At 43.0% G+C, this 20,214-nt stretch overlaps 1 protein-coding gene across 1 annotated transcript in view; it reads right to left on the bottom strand.

Moving 5' to 3' along the window:
• The window catches only part of LOC141148696 (NXPE family member 4-like), a 48,621-nt gene that overhangs the window by 22,407 nt on the left and 6,000 nt on the right, over nucleotides 1-20,214 (bottom strand). The window contains exons 2-3 of the mRNA XM_073636343.1: nucleotides 16,690-16,791; nucleotides 14,435-15,165 (exon numbers count right to left, since the gene is read on the bottom strand). Coding sequence (XP_073492444.1) covers nucleotides 14,435-15,165; nucleotides 16,690-16,770 — 812 coding nt within the window. The 5' untranslated portion in view covers nucleotides 16,771-16,791. The remainder of the gene's footprint in view (nucleotides 1-14,434; nucleotides 15,166-16,689; nucleotides 16,792-20,214) is intronic.

Here is a 20,214-nt window from a genome sequence, read left to right as displayed (position 1 = left end):
TACATATTTGCCTTCACTAACCTCCCCAGCATGCTATCCTGGGCCAGTACACACCTAGCCTAGTCACCTAACAATGTATTTTGTCAGCTCCATTGTAGTGCTTTACCCTAAACACCCCCTAAAATGTGTACAAATGTTATTTTTGTCCTTAAATCCATGCATAGTGCAAGATGTTTTTTTTGCGGGGGCCCAAACTCATTTGGAAACCCCCCCAACCGCTAAGTCAACAGATATCAATCCTCTATCTGCTGACTTTGCCAAACCCATATACACTATACCTACCTGTTTCCCCGAAAATAAGACCTAACGTGATTGTCGGTGATGGCTGCAATATAAGCCTTACCCCCCAAATAAGCCCTACAAAGTTTCCCTGAAAATAAGCCCTACCCTGAAAATGAGACCTACAAGGACTTTAACTATGGCTTATTTGGGGGGTAGGGCTTATATTGCAGCCATCACCGACAATCATGCTAGATCTTATTTTCAGTGAAACAGGGTATCTCTTTTGTGGTCAGATTTATGGATTAATTCACCAAAGCATGTAGCGCAAGGGCCTGCCTGAATACTTTCAAATGGTACTGTTTAAAGTTTTGTTCTCCTATTATCTAGATATGTAATTGCAGAATGTAAAATTGTGCTTCGATTTGGACAGTGTGTATTCATATTTTTGTATTATGACACTTCTTACCTGTCCAGTGGGCTGCCAATAGTGTAAGTAAGGAGGGGCTGGCCAAGTAACACACATTATTTATGCATTCAGCTCTCAATGAAGTGGAGAGGGTTACCTGTCCAAAACATCTCCCCCCCCCACCAACATAACATTTTTTCACTGGGCCATCAGAGGGGAGGAGGAATCTGATTAGTGTACCATCCACGTTGTCTTCCGCAGGTGGCAGGAAGACCAGGAAGACCAGCCACGTTGTCTTCCGCAGGTGGCAAGCCCAAGCCACCATTCTGGAGCCGTCTGCAAAACTCTGCCTGGGCGATGACTCCACCATCTGACATCCGGCCATTCTTCCCCACGTCCACATACAAAAAGTATGTCGCCGACACCACCGCCAACATCACAATACTATTAAACCCCTTGTAATTATAATAGTATGCCCCCCCCCCCCGAGTTAGGGGGTGGGATGATGTGACATTTATTTTAAGGAGTATTTAAAGACAAAAGTATAAGGTATACTTTTGTCTTTAAATACTCCTTAAAATAAATGTCACATCATCCCACCCCCTAACTCGGGGGGGCATACTATTATAATTACAAGGGGTTTAATAGTATTGTGATGTTGGCGGTGGTGTCGGTGACATACTTTTTGTATGTGGACGTGGGGAAGAATGGCCGGATGTCAGATGGTGGAGTCATCGCCCAGGCAGAGTTTTGCAGACGGCTCCAGAATGGTGGCTTGGGCTTGCCACCTGCGGAAGACAACGTGGCTGGTCTTCCATTTGTGTTCATCGCTGATGAAGCGTTTGGGCTAGGTGACCATCTCATGAGGCCATTTCCGATGAGGACCCTCACCCTGGACCAGAGGGTTTTTAACTACCGGCTGGTCAGAGCCAGAAGAGTGGTGGAAAATGCTTTCGGCATAATGGCCAGCCAGTTTCGCCTATTTCTATACTCATACACATGGTGGAATATAAAGTGCATATATAGTGCTTGCCTGCTGCATTTTGCACAATTTCCTAAGGAAAAATGCTACGAACTATGTGGTCTTAGTTGGGCCTGAGGCCGGATTTCCAGATCAAGCAACCCTGATGGCACTTGAAGCTGGCCGTCCTGGCTTGCCCTCCCAAAGCGCCCGCAAAGTCAGACAAAAATATCTGGAGTACTTTGCGGGTTGGGGGGCCATTGATATGCCAGCAAATGTATAAAACATTTTTCAAATAAATTTTTAATTTAAAATGAACTAATATTTCATTTGATTTCCTGCGTGTGTTTCTTTTAGCTGTCTCCTAGGTTCTCCAATGGGCTTTTCTTTTTGGACATTTTCTTCAATAGTGCAAATGCAATTTATTTGATACATGAGGTGACAATCTCTTCTTCAGCTAACTATTATGTTGTGGGTCTACTACACACACATTGTTTTTGTTGTTAATGTTTGTAATGCATTAATGTTATAAAGAATCATCCTTTTCAGCACCATGAATTAATTGTTTGAAGTCCCTAAAATGGCCTGATTGGGGAAAATTTTAGAGCACTGTGTGGGTTATTTACTAAAGGCAAATCCACTTTGCACTACAAGTGCACTGCAAGTGCACTTGAAAGTGCACTGCAACAGCGCTTGTAGTACAAAGTGGATTTGCCTTTAGTAAATAACCCCCATTGCCACTGTACACACCAACTTACGCCAAAAACTGGTATTGAGCATTGAAAGAAGAAGCCATTGTTGAGTATAAAGCATTTTACTCTGTGCACATTCACGTGTATGTTAGAAAAGGGTTTTTAAACAAACCAGCATCTTTGGTGTATAACATTTTTATGGTTGACATTATAAATATCCTTTTTTTGGTTAAACAGGCATGTTTAAAACCATAACATACACAACTCAGAAACTTACAAAGTTCAACTTTGAAAAAGTCAAGGTAATATCAGACATTAGTATGTTAAATCTGTGTTGATCTTGCCTTCATCAGATGGGGTGAAGTCACCCCTGTAAAAGCCAAGTTTTGAAGATGCACACAAATTGGGAGTGAAAATGTGGATTTCCCTCCTTATCCCATGCCTAATGTCAACATGTGCTAGCTCCCACCATGGGGGATCAATGGACGTGTTTCAGGGGTGCTACTCCTTCCTCCCACCTATTTGAGTTGCGAGAAATTGGGTTGCACCCCCAAAACGTGTACCTTGATATCCCGTGATGGCAGATAGCACATGTTGACACACTGGGGTTGATTTACTAAAAGGAAAAAGACTGTGCACTTTCCAAAGTGCAGTTGCACTCTGCAAGTGCACTTGCTACAGAGCTTAGTAAATGAGTAGAAGCTCTTCTGACGTCCACCATCCAATCATGTTCAAGCAAAAATTCATTTTTTTTTATTTTCCTTGCACGTGATTGGGTACTCTTTGTAAGGTAATGCCTTACCTCATTTACTAAGCTCTAGAGCAACTGCACTTGCAGTGGCCAACTGCACTTTGCAAAGTGCACAGTCTTTTTGCCTTTAGTAAATCAACCCCACTGTGTGCATCTTCAAAATTTGGCTTTTAAAATACTTTTAAACTTGAATTAATATAAAAAAAATCCTCGACAAAACGGTACAATTTCTGTGTGCTTTAGATTCTGCCTAAAAGATCAATGATGTTCTTCATTTTTTGTTGAACATCATTGATGTTTTCCTTTATCTTTTCTAAATCACGATTGCACACCATGATCTCCCCGATGAGGATGTGTGCACTTGCACTTATGAAATGAGTTTCTTCTTCCACAACATCCACATCACCTAAAAAGAATAAAACACACCATGCCTTATAAATATGCAGGCATACATCTATTACCTGAAACTGTGGTCTCAGACACTCACCTGTTGTGGTCACTATTTCAACCACACCATGAACCTCTCCTCCCTCCACATCCTCAGGTTGTGGTGTGGTGACTTCCCCTTCTTTAGGAGGTTGGGGGTCCCTGGTGTCCTCTGATGTCCTGAGTCTTTTCTCCCCTATGTGAATAAAAAAAGGTATACTTAGCACACAGATATTTGAGGCAAGAAATATGAATATGAAACATTGCTTGACGTTTCGTACAATTGTCTGTTTTGGCAGTGTTCCAAGCTGAAGACATGATTTTTTCCCTTTCTTCAAGCTTTTTTGGTAAAGTTTCCCACATGGAGACACCCCTAGTATCCACTGGAGCACCTGCGTGGGACACCCTAAAAAGGGTGTTCTGGTGTCCCACACTAGTGCTCATGCGTCCAGATGTGTAAACAGCTGCTGAGTGTCCTCTCCTTACACTGAATCAAGTTTGCATTTCATTCTAGTTACAAACCCATCTAGACAACAAACTTCTTTTAATACAAATAGGCCTGAACAAATGTAGTTAACCTGCACCTGCCAAAAACATTGTATTAGTGAGCAAACGAACAATGTTTACTATGAACGATTACTGTGCCCACGAACCTGAAACTTGCCATTTTAAACACCATTTTAAACTGTATAACAGTAAAGAAAAGCACATGGAGCAGCACTAAAGTAATAATAATAGAAACACACGACAAAATACTTACTTTTTTGCAGCACTCTCTTGATTCTTCTGTACTGATCCTGCTCCCTCAATTTGAGGTCTGACCATCGTTTTCTCAGTTGATCCTTGGATCGCCGTACCCCAAAATTCTTCTGCAGACTTTTCACAACTTTAGTCATGATTTTGGCCTTTCTCACATTTGGGTTTCTGTACAGTCCATATTTGCCCTCTTCAAAATGTCCACCATCTCACCAAAGGACATATTTCAGGCCTTAAATCTCCTGGATCAGGCGTTTGTGGCTCCGGGCTTTCCTCGTCATTGCTGCTACTCTCATGCGCCTGCTCTGTCTCTGCCATGTGCTCTCCCACTGCACAGAAAGAGAAGGGGCGGGAATATACTAGAAAGAAGGTCAGGGGCGGGCAGAGTTTCACGCATGCGCAGTGTATATAAAGTGTAACACGCATGCGTTGTATGTACAATCTGTTAGTGGAGGACGGAGTAGCGTAAGCGCTGATTGTGCTAACAAAGGTACCATTTTAACTTGGGGCATAAGTGGCCTATACTGCTTATAGATTGAGGCCTATATTGGGACAAGATTAGGAGAGTTTAGCCTGACATTAGGGTTTGTCTTGTGTTGTGTCTTGCAGAGAAAATGGATAGATTCAACGATCATGACTTCCTCCCCAACTTCATTGATAAATACAGGGAGCTGCCCTGTCTGTGGCAGGTGAAACACCCTTTTTCTAATAATAAAATAAAGAGGAATGCAGCACTGGATCAATTGCTGGAATTGGTGAAGCCGGTGATTCCCACGGCAACCATCCCCTATTTGAAGTGCAAAATTTGTGGCCTGAGGAGCACATATAATAGGGAGCGCAAAAAGGTCCAGGATTCCATGAGATCAGGAGCAGCAGCAGATGACATTTATGTCCCCAGGCTGTGGTACTACGACAGACTGCGATTTTTGTCAGACCAGACTGAAATCAGGCCATCACTCTCAACCCTTCCTTCCACTCTTCCTTCCACCTCAGATGAGGCTTCAGAAGTCCATCCTGGGCCTTCCACCCAGGAAGATGTGGAGGAGCCCATCTCGAGCCAGTTATAGCATTGTTCAACATATTTCTTGTCTAAAATTAATGATGTTAACTAGATGTTATAATTGATCACTAATTTCTGATTTAACGGAGTGGTTTACATATAAATAGACAGTAGTATCCAAAAATGATTGGGACAAGAATGACAAATGCTGGGGTCAGAAGGATAGTCTTCTCAATTTGTTAACATTCAATTTGCAACAGTCATGAGCTCTAAATTGTGTGTGATTGATGAGCAAAAAATTAAAACTATGTCCAATTTTCATACACAGGAAAGTCTCAGCCAGGAGGAGGCTGTGGAAAGTCTCAGCCAGGAGGAGGCCGTGGAAAGTGGCAGCCAGGAGGTGGCCGTTGAAAGTGGCAGCCAGGAGGTGGCCGTGCCCAGTAGTCTGACCGAATTGCACGTTTCTCCCCTCTGCCTTCCAACAAAAAGGTCCAGAAAGGGGAGTAACGTGGAAGAGTCAGCGCTTTCTTTGATTCAGCAGGCTACTGCGGCCCTCAGAACCACCCCCAATCTTCAAGAGGCCTATGCCTGCATGGCAGCCAGCAAATTGCAGGAAATGGAAGTGGACCAACGCCTCATTTGTGAGGAAGTCATGTGTTAGGCCATAAATAAGGGGGTGATGGGTGAACTCACAAAAAAAAATCACATATGTGAGTTGGACCATACTCCTCCACCTCCTGCCACAACTCCAACACCACAGCCACAGCCTGGAAGGTAGCGTGGAAGGAAGACAAGAGTGTGATGATCTGGGGTCGGTCTGGTCTGGCAAAAGATGCAGGCTATTTTAAAGTGAGTAAGACCACAGCCTCAGGACATGTCATCTGCTGCTGCTCTCGATCTCTCGGAGTCCTGGACCAGATTGTGCTCCCTATTAAATGGACTCCTCAGGCTCCCAATTTGGCCTGTCAAATACTTGATGTCTGCCCTGGGGTACAAAGGCTTCGCCAATTTCAACAGTTTATCCAGCGTTGCCTTCCTCTTTATTTTGTTATGACCCCTAATAAATGTCTAGTTTTTTTCACAAATACTTGGCTATGTGTTTTAGTTCAAAAAGGACAGTTTGTTTGTGAGTAGGCAGGTACATTTCAAAAAGACAATGTCAAATTAACAAGGGACAACCAATCTTCTTGAGGTTAAAAAATATAAGATAATAATGGTGTTGTGGTAACTTGACACACAAAACAAAACAAAAATATTATGTAGATCACAATAAAAAAAAAAAATAAAAAAAATAAAATAGAAACATTATTCTGGAGATCTGGTGAAAAAAAATAAAGATTATTCAGGAGATCACGAGAAATAATAAAGAAATCAGTTTGTCAGAACTCTGTGTGACTATCAGCAGCAAAACAACTTCATTATTCTAGCATTCTAAAGAAGAAGAAAATGCGCTGCATTAAAAAATTTTAAAATGTGCAGCATGACGAATGTGCTATCTCCATTACAAATGCTAGTTTTACCAGACCGAGCGGTTCCATCTCGTACTTGATTCAGAGCATGCATGGAATTTGGTGCGTCGGAATTGTCTACACACGCTCGGAATTTACGACAACAAATTTTGTTGTTGGAATATTTGAGATCCAGCTCTCAAATATCTGTTGTCGGAAATTCCGGCTGGAAATGTCCGATGGAGCCTACATGCTGTCGGAACTTCCGACAACAAGCTCACATTGAACATTTGTTGTCGGAAATTCCGATCGTGTGAAGGCGGCATTGGGGTTTCACAGAACCCTGGTTGGGAATGGCTGTTCTAGAAGGAAGTAAAAGTTCTGAAACGCCAATAAAACAAAACTATTCCACACTTCTTCCTTGACTGTAGGATTATAACAGAAAAGGTAATCATAGATTAACAGATATAGAGGTCAAATATATTGTTATCTGTTCATATATTACCTGTTTGTACCTTTTGTATGGTAAATCTATTTTCAAGAAATGCGATAGGAGTATTTTTTCTTTTTACTGAGACTTCACATGTGCGTCAGGGCTGGGCAAGGTCCATAAACAGTAATCTCCTTGGGGTGTGTAGAGCTGAATCCTTAGCTTCAGCAAATTTTTGTCGTTAAAGCGGAATTAAACACAAAAGTAAACATTTATTATGATGCAGCTTATCAATTTTTAGATGTGATGGCTACATTAGTTTCCCTTTTTTAGGCTTTCTCTCTTTTATTTTCATCTGGTAATTCAGCCACCAAGTCTACTGTTTTTCAGAAGCTCAAGCTCTCCAGTATGTATAAGTTTATATGGATGAGATCCATCCATTTACCACAGGCACACCTCCCAACTTTTTGAGATGGGAATAAGGGACACCTATCAGCAAAAGTATGCAGGCATAGGACACACCCCTTGCCACGCCCCCTTAAAGGAGAATTGTACAAAAAAACAAGATTGGTTAAACACACAAGTGCTTTTTTTTACCACTCCTATTCCTTTATATTGGCTTTTGGAATTAACAAATGCAACAATTTAGAAATTGGATGGAAGGTTTAGCACTGGCAAATACTTTTTGATAGATAAAAAGTGCATTTTATATGCATCTATATGGATCAGACTAAAATGGGGGACAACTGAGGAGGAAAGAGGGACAGAGGGACATTGCTCCAAATACAATAGGTGCGTTACTGGCCAGATCACCGGGTGAAAACAGAGGAAAATAGGCCTAAAAAAAAAAAACTGATGCAGCTGCCACATGCAATAGATTACTTTTTTGGGTTTTGGGTTTAATACTGCTTTAAATATCTGCTTCACTGATTTTTTTTTCTTATTTAAAGTTTATGCCAAGCCAAAAACATGTTTTTCTTGTTTTGAGTGGGGAAGGATGAGAGCACCTGTGAAGTTTTACCTTCACTTTCTGTCCTGCAGACAAATGTTTCTCCAGACGGGAAGTGAGGGAAAATTGGCAACACATAGATTAAATAAATGCATTGTTATTCCTGTGTGTAAAATGAGGAGAAATATCTCTAACAGCGCCCCAGATAGCAGTAGGTGAGGCACTGGCACAGCAGTGGGTATGTTGAACTGTTGCAGAGAGACCACTGCTTCTACACTGAGGTTCCTCATCACCAGCTTGCTGGCAGGGAACCAACTTTTCCACTCCGGCTGCGGTAACAGCCACCCTTCACTGGAAACACCTTTACATACCTCCCAATATTTTGAGATGGGAATGAGGGACACCTACTAGCAAATGTATGTAGGTATAAGACACCCCCCCCTGTCACACCCCCTTAAAGGAGAACTAACCAAAAAAAAGGTTAATTGGATCCACAAGGGGCTTTTTTTTACCACTACTATTCCTTTATATTGGCTTTTAAAATGTACAAATGCAGCAATGTATAATTTGTATGAAATGTTTAGCGCTGGGAAACACTGTTTGAAAGATAAAAAGTGCATTTTATATACAAATATATAGATCAGACCAAAATGAGGGACAAATGAGGAGGAAAGAGGGACAGAGGGGCATTGCTCCAAATCAGAGACAGTCCCTCGAAATCAGGGACAGTTGGGAGCTATGTCTTTATTTTAAAAAATTGAAGGTGTGTCCACATATTTATGGGCATATAGTAGGTGTGATGGTCAGATGTTCACAAATATATTCCCATAAAATATAAGTAAACGCATTGGCCACTTTATTAGGTACACTTTGCTAGTACCAGGTTGGACCCCCTTTTGCCTTCAGAACTGCCCTAGTTCTTCATGGTGGCATAGATTCTACAAGGTGTTGGGAACATTTCTCAGATATTTTGGTCCATAGTGACGTGATAGCATCACGCAGTTGCTGCAGATTTGTTGGCTGCACATCCATGGTGCCAATCTCCCATCCCAAAGGTGCTCTATTGGATGAGACCTGGTGACTGTGGAGACCTTTGGAGTACAGGGACCTCATTGTCCAGTGGTGAGATGATTTGGGCTTTGTGACATGGTGCATTATCCTGCTGGAAGGAGCCATCAGAAGATGGGTACACTGTAGTCATAAAGGGATGGACATGGTCAGCAACAATACTCAGGTAGGTCGTGGTGTTTAAACAATGCTCAATTGGTACTAAGGGGCCTAAAGTGTGCCTGAATGTGTCTGAATGTTGCAGCTGAAATCGAGGCTCATCAGACCAGGCAACGTTTTTCCAATCTTCTATTGTCCAATTTTGGTGATCCTGTGTGAATTGTAGCCTCGGTTTCCTGTTCTTAGCTGACAGGAGTGGCAACCGGTGTGGTCTTCTGCTGCTGTAGCCCATCTGCTTCAAGGTTTGATGTATTGTGCGTTCAGAGATGGTATTCCTTGGTATAACTTGGTTGTAATGAGTGGTTAATAAGCTACTGTTGCCTTTCTATCATCTGGAACCAGTCTGCCCATTCTCCTCTGACCTCTAACATCAACAAGGCATTTTTGTCCACACAACTGCCGCTCACTGGATATTTTCTCTTTTTCGGACCAGTCTCTGTAAACCCGAGAGATGGTTGTGCGTGAAAATCCCAGTAGATCAGCAGTTTTTGAAATACTCAGACCAGCCCGTCTGGCACCAACAACCATGCCACGTTCAAATTCACTTAAATCCCCTTTTTTCCCCATTCTGATGTTCGGTTTGGACTTCAGCAAGTTGTCTTCATAACTTCTTAATGCCTAAATGCACTTTAGGTGCTGCCATGTGATTGGCTGATTAGCAATGTGTGTTACCAAGCAATTGAACAGGTGTACCTAATAAAGTGGCCGGTGAGCGTATATGTATTTAAAGTGGAGCTTTAGTCAGAAATTTAGCTCCTGCTAGATGACTTCAGGCTGGCCCCTTTTGCAGGTATTGCTATGTAAAACATTAAATATAGGTGCCTATACTGTTTAAAATCCAGTAATACACTGTCTGTTGTTCTGCTCTGCACGTGCTCCCTATTTTTTGACATTGTGCCGAACTTGTAGAGGCCGATCTGCTGACAGCCTAAAGATTTACTGCTGCTTAGGAGCTCTAGGGTTCAGCAAAATGGCAGACTCCAGCAAGAAGAAACAGGAGCAAAGCTGGAGGCAATTTACAGCACACACTGTTTTTTGTAGCATAATTATTAATATAGAATGTATGTTCCTTGATAAAGTACGGGTAAAGTTCCACTTTAACCTCTAGGTGCCTTAATATTGAGTTGGCCCACCCTTTTCAGCTATAACAGCTTCAACTCATCTGGGAAGGCTGTCCACAAGGTTTAGGAGTGTGTCTATGGGGATGTTTGACCATTCTTCCAGAAGAGCATTCGTGAGGTTGGGCATTGATGTGGACGAGAAGGCCTGGCTCAACTCAATATTAAACCCTACGGATTAAGACTGGGATGACAATAACCATTTCAATACCAGGCACTTTCCCCCCTTCCTGCCCAGGACAATTTTTTTCAGCTTTCAGCGCTGTCGCACTTTGAATGACAATTGCACGGTCATGCAACAATGTACCCAAACTAAATGTTTATCATTTTCTTCCCACAAATAGAGCTTTCTTTTGGTGGTATTTGATCACCTCTGCGGTTTTTAATTTTTGCGCAAAAAACAAAAAAAGAGCGACAATTTTGAAAAAATAAAAACTGATGGGCACTGATAGGCAGCACTGATAGGCGTGAGATACATAGGCTTCATACCACGATCAGAGTTGCGGTGTGTCAGACAGACACACAGCACCTCCGATCGCCGCGCTGCGCACCCCCGCAGGTGCGCGCTGGCTTTATTATCATACTCGCGTCATATGACATCCAATCAGGATAACTAAACCACTTTGCAGCTGTCATTTTGCTATACGGCGGGCGGCAAGTGGTTAAAGTTCATGTGCGTGTAAAGGCAGGGATCCCAATACTTTTGGTAATATAGTGTGTACATATATAGATCCAGTATATATATATAATTTGAATGACAATTGCGCGGTCATGCTACACTGTACTCAAACAGATTTTTTACCATTTTGTTCCCACAAATAGAGCTTTCTTTTGGTGGTATTTAATCACCTCTGCGGTTTTTATTTTTTGTGCATAAAATAAAAAAAAGACCGAAAATAAAAAAAAAAAAACAAGTTTTTCTTTGTTTCTGTTAACATTTTTTGTAAATAATTACGTTTTCTTCTTCAATGACGGGCACTGATACAGGGGCACTGATGGGCACCAATGAGATGGCACCAATGAGGTGGCACTAATGAGATGGCACTGACGGGCACTGATGATGGGCACTGACAGGCGGCACTGATGGGCACTGATATATATATATATACAGTGGGGACGGAAAGTATTCAGACCCCCTTAAATTTTTCACTCTTTGTTATATTGCAGCCATTTGCTAAAATCATTTAAGTTCATTTTTTTTCCTCATTAATGTACACACAGCACCCCATATTGACAGAAAAACACAGAATTGTTGACATTTTTGCAGATTTATTAAAAAAGAAAAACTGAAATATCACATGGTCCTAAGTATTCAGACCCTTTGCTGTGAAACTCATATATTTAACCACTTCCCGCCCGGCCTATACTAGGTTGACGGCCGGGCGGTGGTTCCGTTATCCTGACTGGGCGTCATATAACATCCAGCAGGATAACATGCTGCCACGCGCCCACGGGGGTGCGCATCGCGGCGATCGGTGGAGCAGTGTGTCAGTCTGACACACCGCTCCACCGATCTTGGTAAAGAGCCTCCAGCGGAGGCTCTTAAAACGTGATCAGCCGTGTCCAATCACGGCTGATCACGATGTAAATTGGAAGAGCCGTTGATCGGCTTTTCCTCATTCGCGTCTGACAGACGCGAGTAGAGGAGAGCCGATCGGCGGCTCTCCTGACAGGGGGGGTCTGCGCTGATTGTTTATCAGCGCAGCCCCCCCTCAGATGACCACACTGGACCACCAGGGACGCCACTAGGACCACCAGGGAAGGGGGCAACATGTGGATGGCCAGGTATGTACCACCTGTCAGTGCCCATCAGTGCCCACCTGTCAGTGCCCATCAGTGCCCATCCATGCCACCCATCAGTGCCACCCATAAGTACCCATCAGTGCCACACATAAGTACCAATCAATGCCACCTACGAGTGCCCATCAGTGCCACATATGAGTGCCCATCGGTGCCATCTATGAGTGCCCATCAGTGCCGCATACCAGTGCCACCTATCAGTGCCCATCAGTGCCACATATCAGTGCCCATCAGTGCCGCCTGTCAGTGCCCATCATCAGTGCCCGTCAGTGCCACCTCATTAGTGCCACCTCATTGGTGCCATCTCATTGGTGCCCATCAGTGCCCCTGTATCAGTGCCCGTCATTGAAGAAGAAAACGTAATTATTTACAAAAAATGTTAACAGAAACAAAGAAAAACTTGTTTTTTTTTTTTTATTTTCGGTCTTTTTTTTATTTTATGCACAAAAAATAAAAACCGCAGAGGTGATTAAATACCACCAAAAGAAAGCTCTATTTGTGGGAACAAAATGGTAAAAAATCTGTTTGGGTACAGTGTAGCATGACCGCGCAATTGTCATTCAAATTGTGACAGCGCTGAAAGCTGAAAATTGGCCTTGGTGGGAAGGTGTCTAAGTGCCTGGTATTGAAGTGGTTAACTCAGGTGCTGTCCATTTCTTCTGATCATCCTTGAGATGGTTCTACACCTTCGTTTGAGTCCAGCTGTGTTTGATTATACTGATTGGACTTGATTAGGAAAGCCACACAACTGTCTATATAAGACCTTACAGCTCACAGTGCATGTCAGAGCAAATGAGAATCATGAGCTCAAAGGAACTGCCTGAAGAGCTCAGAGATAGAATTGTGGCAAGGCACAGATCTGGCCAAGGTTACAAAAAAATTCTGCTGCACTTAAGGTTCCTAAGAGCACAGTGGCCTCCATAATCCTTAAATGGAAGACGTTTGGGACAACCAGAACCCTTCCTAGAGCAGGCCGTCCGGCCAAACTGAGCTATCGGGGGAGAAGAGCCTTGGTGAGAGAGGTAAAGAAGAACCCAAAGATCACTGTGGTTGAGCTCCAGAGATGCAGTCGGGAGATGGGAGAAAGTTGTAGAAAGTCAACCATCACTGCAGCCCTCAACCAGTCGGGGCTTTATGGCAGAGTGGCCCTGACGGAAGCCTCTCCTCATGAAAGCCTGCATGGAGTTTGCTAAAAAAAACACCTGAAGGACTCCAAGATGATGAGAAATAAGATTCTCTGGTCTGAAGAGACCAAGATAGAACTTTTTGTCCTTAATGCTAAGCGGTATGTGTGGAGAAATCCAGGCACTGCTCATCACCTGTCCAATACAGTCCCAACAGTGAAGCATGGTGGTGGCAGCATCATGCTGTGGGGATGTTTTTCAGCTGCAGGGACAGGACGACTGGTTCCAATCGAGGAAAAGATGAATGAGGCCAAGTACAGGGATATCCTGGACGAAAACCTTCTCCAAAGTGCTCAGGACCTCAGACTGGGCCGAAGGTTTACCTTCCAGCAAGACAATGACCCTGAGCACAGCTAAAATAACAAAGAAGTGGCTTAACAACAACTCTGTGACTGTTCTTGAATGGCCCAGCCAGAGATCTGACTTAAACCCAATTGAGCATCTCTGGAGAGACCTAAAAATGGCTGTCCACCAACCTGACAGAACTGGAGAGGATCTGCAAGGAGGAATGGCAGAGGATCCCCAAATCCAGGTGTGAAAAACTTGTTGCATCTTTCCCAAAAAGACTCATGGCTGTATTAGATCAAAAGGGTGCTACTGAGCAAAGGGTCTGAATACTTAGGACCATGTGATATTTCAGTTTTTCTTTTTTAATAAATCTGCAAAAATGTCAACAATTCTGTTTGTTTCTGTCAATATGGGGTGCTGTGTGTACATTAATGAGGGAAAATGAACTTAAATGATTTTAGCAAATGGCTGCAATACATTTAAAACATTGTGAAACATTTAATGGGGTCTGAATACTTTCCGTCCCCACTGTACTGGATATGTGTATTAAAACAGTGTATTCTGGTTATTACCCATTGTTTAGTTGGAGAATACATAAGACTAATTTCTATAGGGAATGCGTCATGCATTAACTGGATCTTTTTCTTGGTTGAAAAGGATCTTCTATGTCTGGAAATGTTCAGATTTCTTTGTGTATTATCAGTTTTCATCAGCTATAAATGTTGAATAAACCCCACATTTTTTGTTTAACATTTACCTTTGCTTAAATATTATACCTTTCAAACATTGGTTTTTCTTCAGGCTTCAAATATGATGCATGGAGGTCCACGGCTCTCATGTCTCTTAAACAGTCACAGGGTAAGTTAGGGGGCTTTTGGCAGTAGAAGACCTCTTCATAGAGTTTGTCTTTATACTCACAAAGCTCTCTGGCCGAATTCCTTTGGAAGCCACAGGGAGAGATCGCCTGCTGACCTAGGTGGACATATCTCCCCTGGAAGCCGAGAACTCCCAAACTTGAATGTCTTGACCTCCAGAGGGCCGCGATTCCTTCACTGGGGTGCCATAACAAAATGGAGACTTTGATTTGGCCTGCCCAATATAAGGGAAAGTGGATAAGGTAAGACCCATTGTTCATGTCTTCCACCTTTCCTGATACAGAAGCTCCGGGCGTTAGAGAAAAAAGCCTAGGTCTTATAAAATCTCCTCCGTAAGTTTTCCTGTTGTTCAAATAATCATACATGTCCACTTGTATGACAAAGTCTTCCCCAACGCAGTATTGTTCTCTGGGATTTGCTAAAAACACTTTGCTGTTTTGCGCACTGGTGGTTATGTTGAAATAAGTGAATGTCACATTGGGGATAAGGCTTTGGATTTTGGTAAAGACGCCATCAATTTGAATTTGCAGTTGACTTGCTTTTAGTGGAGGCTCTAGAACCTTCTCCTTATCTGGAACCATATCTTGCTTGGTATGCCCCAAACAATTTCCCACAATTACTCTGAGAGAGTGCTGTAAAGGAAATATAAATATAAAACATTTTTTTTCTCCCAATGTTTAAATACCATAATACAACGTATTTGAAAGAGGTGTAGTTGGTGTTTCCTACAAAAAAAAAAAAATGTCAGTTTTCTACTACAGAAAAACTTGACTTAGCTTTACAGGTCTACAGAAACACCTGCAACACTGATAGCTACTGAGATTTTGATTTTTTTAAATGTTCATGTGATTTTTCTTCTAGTTAAGCCTCGTACACACGATCGGATTGTTGGCCAACAGAGCGTCAGACTTTTGTATGAAGGGCGTGTGCCAGGAACTTGTCTTGCATACTAACGGCACAACAAACACGAGCGTAGTGACTAGTGACATACTACGTGGAATTTCAGCTCTTGAACGCCACCCTTTGGGCACCTTCTGCTAATGTCGCGTTTGGTGAGCATTAATTCCGAGCATGAGTGTTTGTACTTTGGACTTTTGTGTGACGGACTTGTGTACACACGATACGAAAATCTGACAACAGACCGTTGTCCGCCGAAAATCTACTAGCCTGCCATCCAACATTTGTTGCTGGAAAGTTGGACAACAATTGTTTGATGGAGCGTACTAACGGTCGGATTTTAGGCAAAATCTGTCATCACACAATTCCCGGACGAAAATCCGATCACTTGTACGAGGCTTTAGATATAAAGGAGATCAGTGCCACCATTCATTTTCAACTTTGTATTCTCTGAATTAATAAGAAGCTTCCTCTGTTGCTGCATGTGTTACTGGCTGGATCACCAGGTGAAAATAAAGAAAAGAAAAAGCCCAAAAAAATGAAAATGAATGCAGTCACCACATTTAAAGTAGAAGTAAACTCCCATGCATGACTTTTCCCTATGGGAAAGCGTATAGTAAAGCTTACCTATAGGTACAATAAATATCTCCTAAACGTGCACTTTTTAGGAGATATTTACTTTTGATGCAGCCGGTGACATCACCAATGCATGCACTCTGAAGGAACGGCATACCGTGCTGCTCCTTCAGAGTCCTGTACCGTGATTGGTGGCTACCTTGTATGTGCGCGGGAGTGACGTCATCACGGTTCCGGCCGCTCACACAATCAGGGTCCGCAAACCCGGAAGGAAGACCCGCTCAAGATGGAAGTGCCTTCAGCGGTGACAGCTCACCACTGGAAGGCTTCATTCTAAGGTAAGTTCTACATAATGTGCTAGAATGCGATGCATACTAGCACATTATCGCTTTACCTTGCAGGATTTAGGAAAAACAAAAAACAAACACAGTGGTTTACTACCGCTTTAAGATTGGAAAACACCAATATATTAAATTTTTTGATTTCGGGTTTATTATTGATTTACCCATTGATTCATGTGTTGTCTGCTTTAGACCCCTCTAAGCATAAACTTATAATGCTGTCCGTTGTGGCAGGATCTCCACTTTTCTGGCATTCACATTTTGCAGATATGATGTAATCCTTTAAAGACCAGCAATCAATAAGTGAGCTGATCAGGAGTGACTATTCCTTTTTTTTTTTACCTGTATTGCTGTCCAGCGCCAAAGGAAGCCCAGGAGGAAAGAAAAGACTAAAACACGCAGTGCAAACTTTCTCTTGACCATTCTGTCATGCGATGAAGTAACCTGATAAAGAAATAGATATTTTTAGGCTTATTTCAAAGACCAGTGAATTTAGTCTGGGCTTTAGCAGACTCTCGAATGTGCCATTCATTCTTAATGGTACCCCAACGCATCGGCAACTGATACACATTTATGCACGCTCCAAACCGCTTGGTACTGCTGCACCATGAAATTCGTTCCGGTGTGATTTCAAAAAAGAGTTGGGGACTTTTCTCCTCGTGTTTCTCGCAGGTAGGACAACCCATTGAAATGAATGGGCTGCTCAACCTGTGGCGTGCACGTGCAAACGCTTGTGCACATAGGTGAACCAGGACTTAAAGACAAAGGTTACCAATATAGCCTCCATATTATTATTATTATTATTATTATTATTATTATTATTATTATTCAGGATTTATATAGCTCCAACAGTTTGAGCAGTGATTTACAATATACCTTGTACATATCTCCCAACATTTTCAGATGGGAACGAGGGACACCCATTAGCAAAAGTATGTAGACATAGGACACACCCCCTGCCACACCCCCTTAAAGGAGAATTAAACAAAAAAAGATTAGTTAAACCCACAAGTGCTTTTTTTTATTCTATTTTTTTACCACTACTATTTATTTTTACTGGTTTTTGAAATTTACAAATGCAGCAATTTAGAAACTGGATGAAAGGTTTAGCACTGGGAAACACTTTTTGAAAGATAAAAAGTGCATTTTATATACACCTATATAGATCAGATCAAAATGAGGGACACATGAGAAGGAAAGAAGGACAAGGGGATTTTGTTCCAAAATAGGGGGAGTCCTTCAAAATCAGGGACAGTTGGGGACTATGTATACCATATATAGAATACATGTATAGGGGTGGGGTGAGCGTGGAACACTAATACTCCTACAGAGGCACCATCCCAGAAAGATATGTAAATATGTGGCGTGCTCAGTTTGAAGCGGTGGAGCTTGGTGTAAGTGGAGCTGGATTAAGTGGGAGTTAAAAACAAGTGTTAGAGTATACAAGTCTTGCTGTCTGTTGGTGTTTGCTGTCTGTTGGTGTGTGTATTGCTGCTGTCTGTTGGTGTGTGTATTGCTGCTGTCTGTTGGTGTGTGTATTGCTGCTGTCTGTTGGTGTTTGCTGGGTTGCATTTTGGGGACTTTTCCTTTTAGTTTTTAATTTGCCTTTTGCTGTCACTTTTTAAATAGCTTTTTTTTTTTTTTTTTTTCTGTTTCATCAGTCTATCAATTAAGGGGTGTGGTTAATTGCTCACAGGTGCCCAGGTGCCTATTTAACTTGTTGTAGGACTCAGTCTGAGCGTGCTCAGTTTGAAGCGGTGGAGCTTGGTGTAAGTGGAGCTGGATTAAGTGGGAGTTAAAAACCAGAGTTTAAAACAGGAGGTTATAACAGGGGTCATAGTACCTGTGTAGTGTGAGTATCTGAGTGTTGTCTGAGTAGTGTGTGTGGATCGTTAGTACTTGTGTATTGTGTACCTGTGTATTGTCTTGTCGTGTACCTGTGTATTGTCTTGAGTATTAGTGCCAGGAAGCTAGTTGTTAGGTAATTTGGACAGGGTAAAATCCCCAAATCCTCACTAAATTTAATAGGTACGATGCCCGGCGGGTGTGGAGAGGCGACTCTTTGTACATCTTGCCGCATGTATGCGTTCCTTGATCATCTGATCGAGGGCGAATACTGCTGTGCAAAATGTAAGCACATTGTTTCCCTGGAAGCCCAGGTTCTGAATCTGGGGAAGCAACTGTCAGCACTGAGAAGTCCCTCCATACTAAAGGTGAGCCAGGAATGTACACGGCAGGTGCCGGCAGGGGCCAGCACAGAGGCGGGTGGAGACAAAGAGGTGCAGGCACTAGCAAAGAGTAGATGGGTGACAGTCAGGACAGGTAGAGGGGGAAGTGCCAGGGAGGCCGATCCAGGACTGGAGCATCCCAATAAGTAAGCTCCATTGAGTGACATTGGTGTAACCAGTCAGGGACCAGCACTGCTGGAGATGAGGGACTCTCCTAGCTGCCAGGGGAAGAACTCCTCCAGTGAGAGTGGGGGGGCAGCAAAGGGAAAGGAAAGACAGATTCTGGTGGTAGGGGACTCAATTCTTAGAAGGACAGAGAGGGCAATCTGTAACCAAGACCTGAAGCGCCGAACAGTATGTTGTCTACCGGGCGCTCGGGTTCGGCACATCACGGATCTTGTGGACAGATTACTGGGAGGGGCTGGGGAAGACCCGGCTGTCATGGTGCACGTTGGCACCAATGACAAAGTCAGAGGCAGATGGAGTGTCCTAAAGAACGATTTTAGGGACTTAGGAGCTAAATTGAGGAAAAGGACCTCCAAGGTAGTGTTCTCAGGAATACTACCGGTACATCGAGCCACACCAGAGAGGCAGAGGGAGATTAGGGAAGTAAACAAGTGGCTGAAGAGCTGGTGTAGTAAGGAGGGGTTTGGGTTCCTGGAGGACTGGGCCGACTTCTCAGTCGGTAACCGGTACTATAGAAGGGACGGACTGCACCTAAATGAGGAGGGTGCAGATCTGCTGGGAATGAAGATGGCCAAAAAGTTAGAGGGGTTTTTAAACTAGGCGATGGGGGGGAGGGTCCAGAGACAGTGATAGCCAGCGCGGAAGATATTCCAGAGGGTAGTATTGGGGGCATTAGTGGTAAGTTAACCAAAGCACAAAAACACAAGGTGAGTATATTAGCAAGTCCAAGTTGCAATCTTGAAACACCCAATACGAGGACAATATGCGACCGGTCTAAACTATGTGGCATGTTCACCAATGCCAGGAGCCTGGCGGACAAGATGGGTGAACTAGAGATACTGTTGTACAAGGAAGATTTGGATTTTGTGGGAATTTCAGAGACCTGGTTCAACAGCTCTCATGATTGGTTGGCAAACATTCAAGGGTATACCCTATACCGCAAGGATAGAGAGGGTAAAAAAGGGGGAGGGGTATGCCTATATATCAAGAATAATGTACAAGTGAATGTGAGAGATGACATCACTGAGGGGGCTAGGGAGGAGGTGGAATCTTTATGGGTAGAGCTCCAAAGGGATGAAGCTAAGGGGAAAATAATACTGGGAGTATGCTATAGGCCCCCTAACCTGAGGGAGGAAGTGGAGACGGATCTCCTATCACAAATTGGATTAGCAGCAAGGATGGGAAGTGTTATCATAATGGGGGATTTTAATTATCCAGACATAGACTGGGCGGAGGGAACCGCGCATTCATTTAAGGCTCGCCAGTTCCTTAATGTCTTGCAGGACAATTTTATGGGTCAGATGGTAGACGCACCAACTAGAAATAAAACATTACTAGATCTACTGATTACCAACAATACAGACCTGATAACAGATGTGGAAATACGGGGCAATTTAGGTAACAGCGATCACAGGTCAATTAGTTTCAGTATAAATCACACAAATAGGAGACA

The sequence above is a fragment of the Aquarana catesbeiana genome, linkage group LG06, assembly GCF_042186555.1.
Source record: "Aquarana catesbeiana isolate 2022-GZ linkage group LG06, ASM4218655v1, whole genome shotgun sequence".
Taxonomy (NCBI): domain Eukaryota; kingdom Metazoa; phylum Chordata; class Amphibia; order Anura; family Ranidae; genus Aquarana; species Aquarana catesbeiana.
Note: the sequence above shows the minus strand (reverse complement) of the source record. Positions and strands in the feature narration are given on the sequence as shown.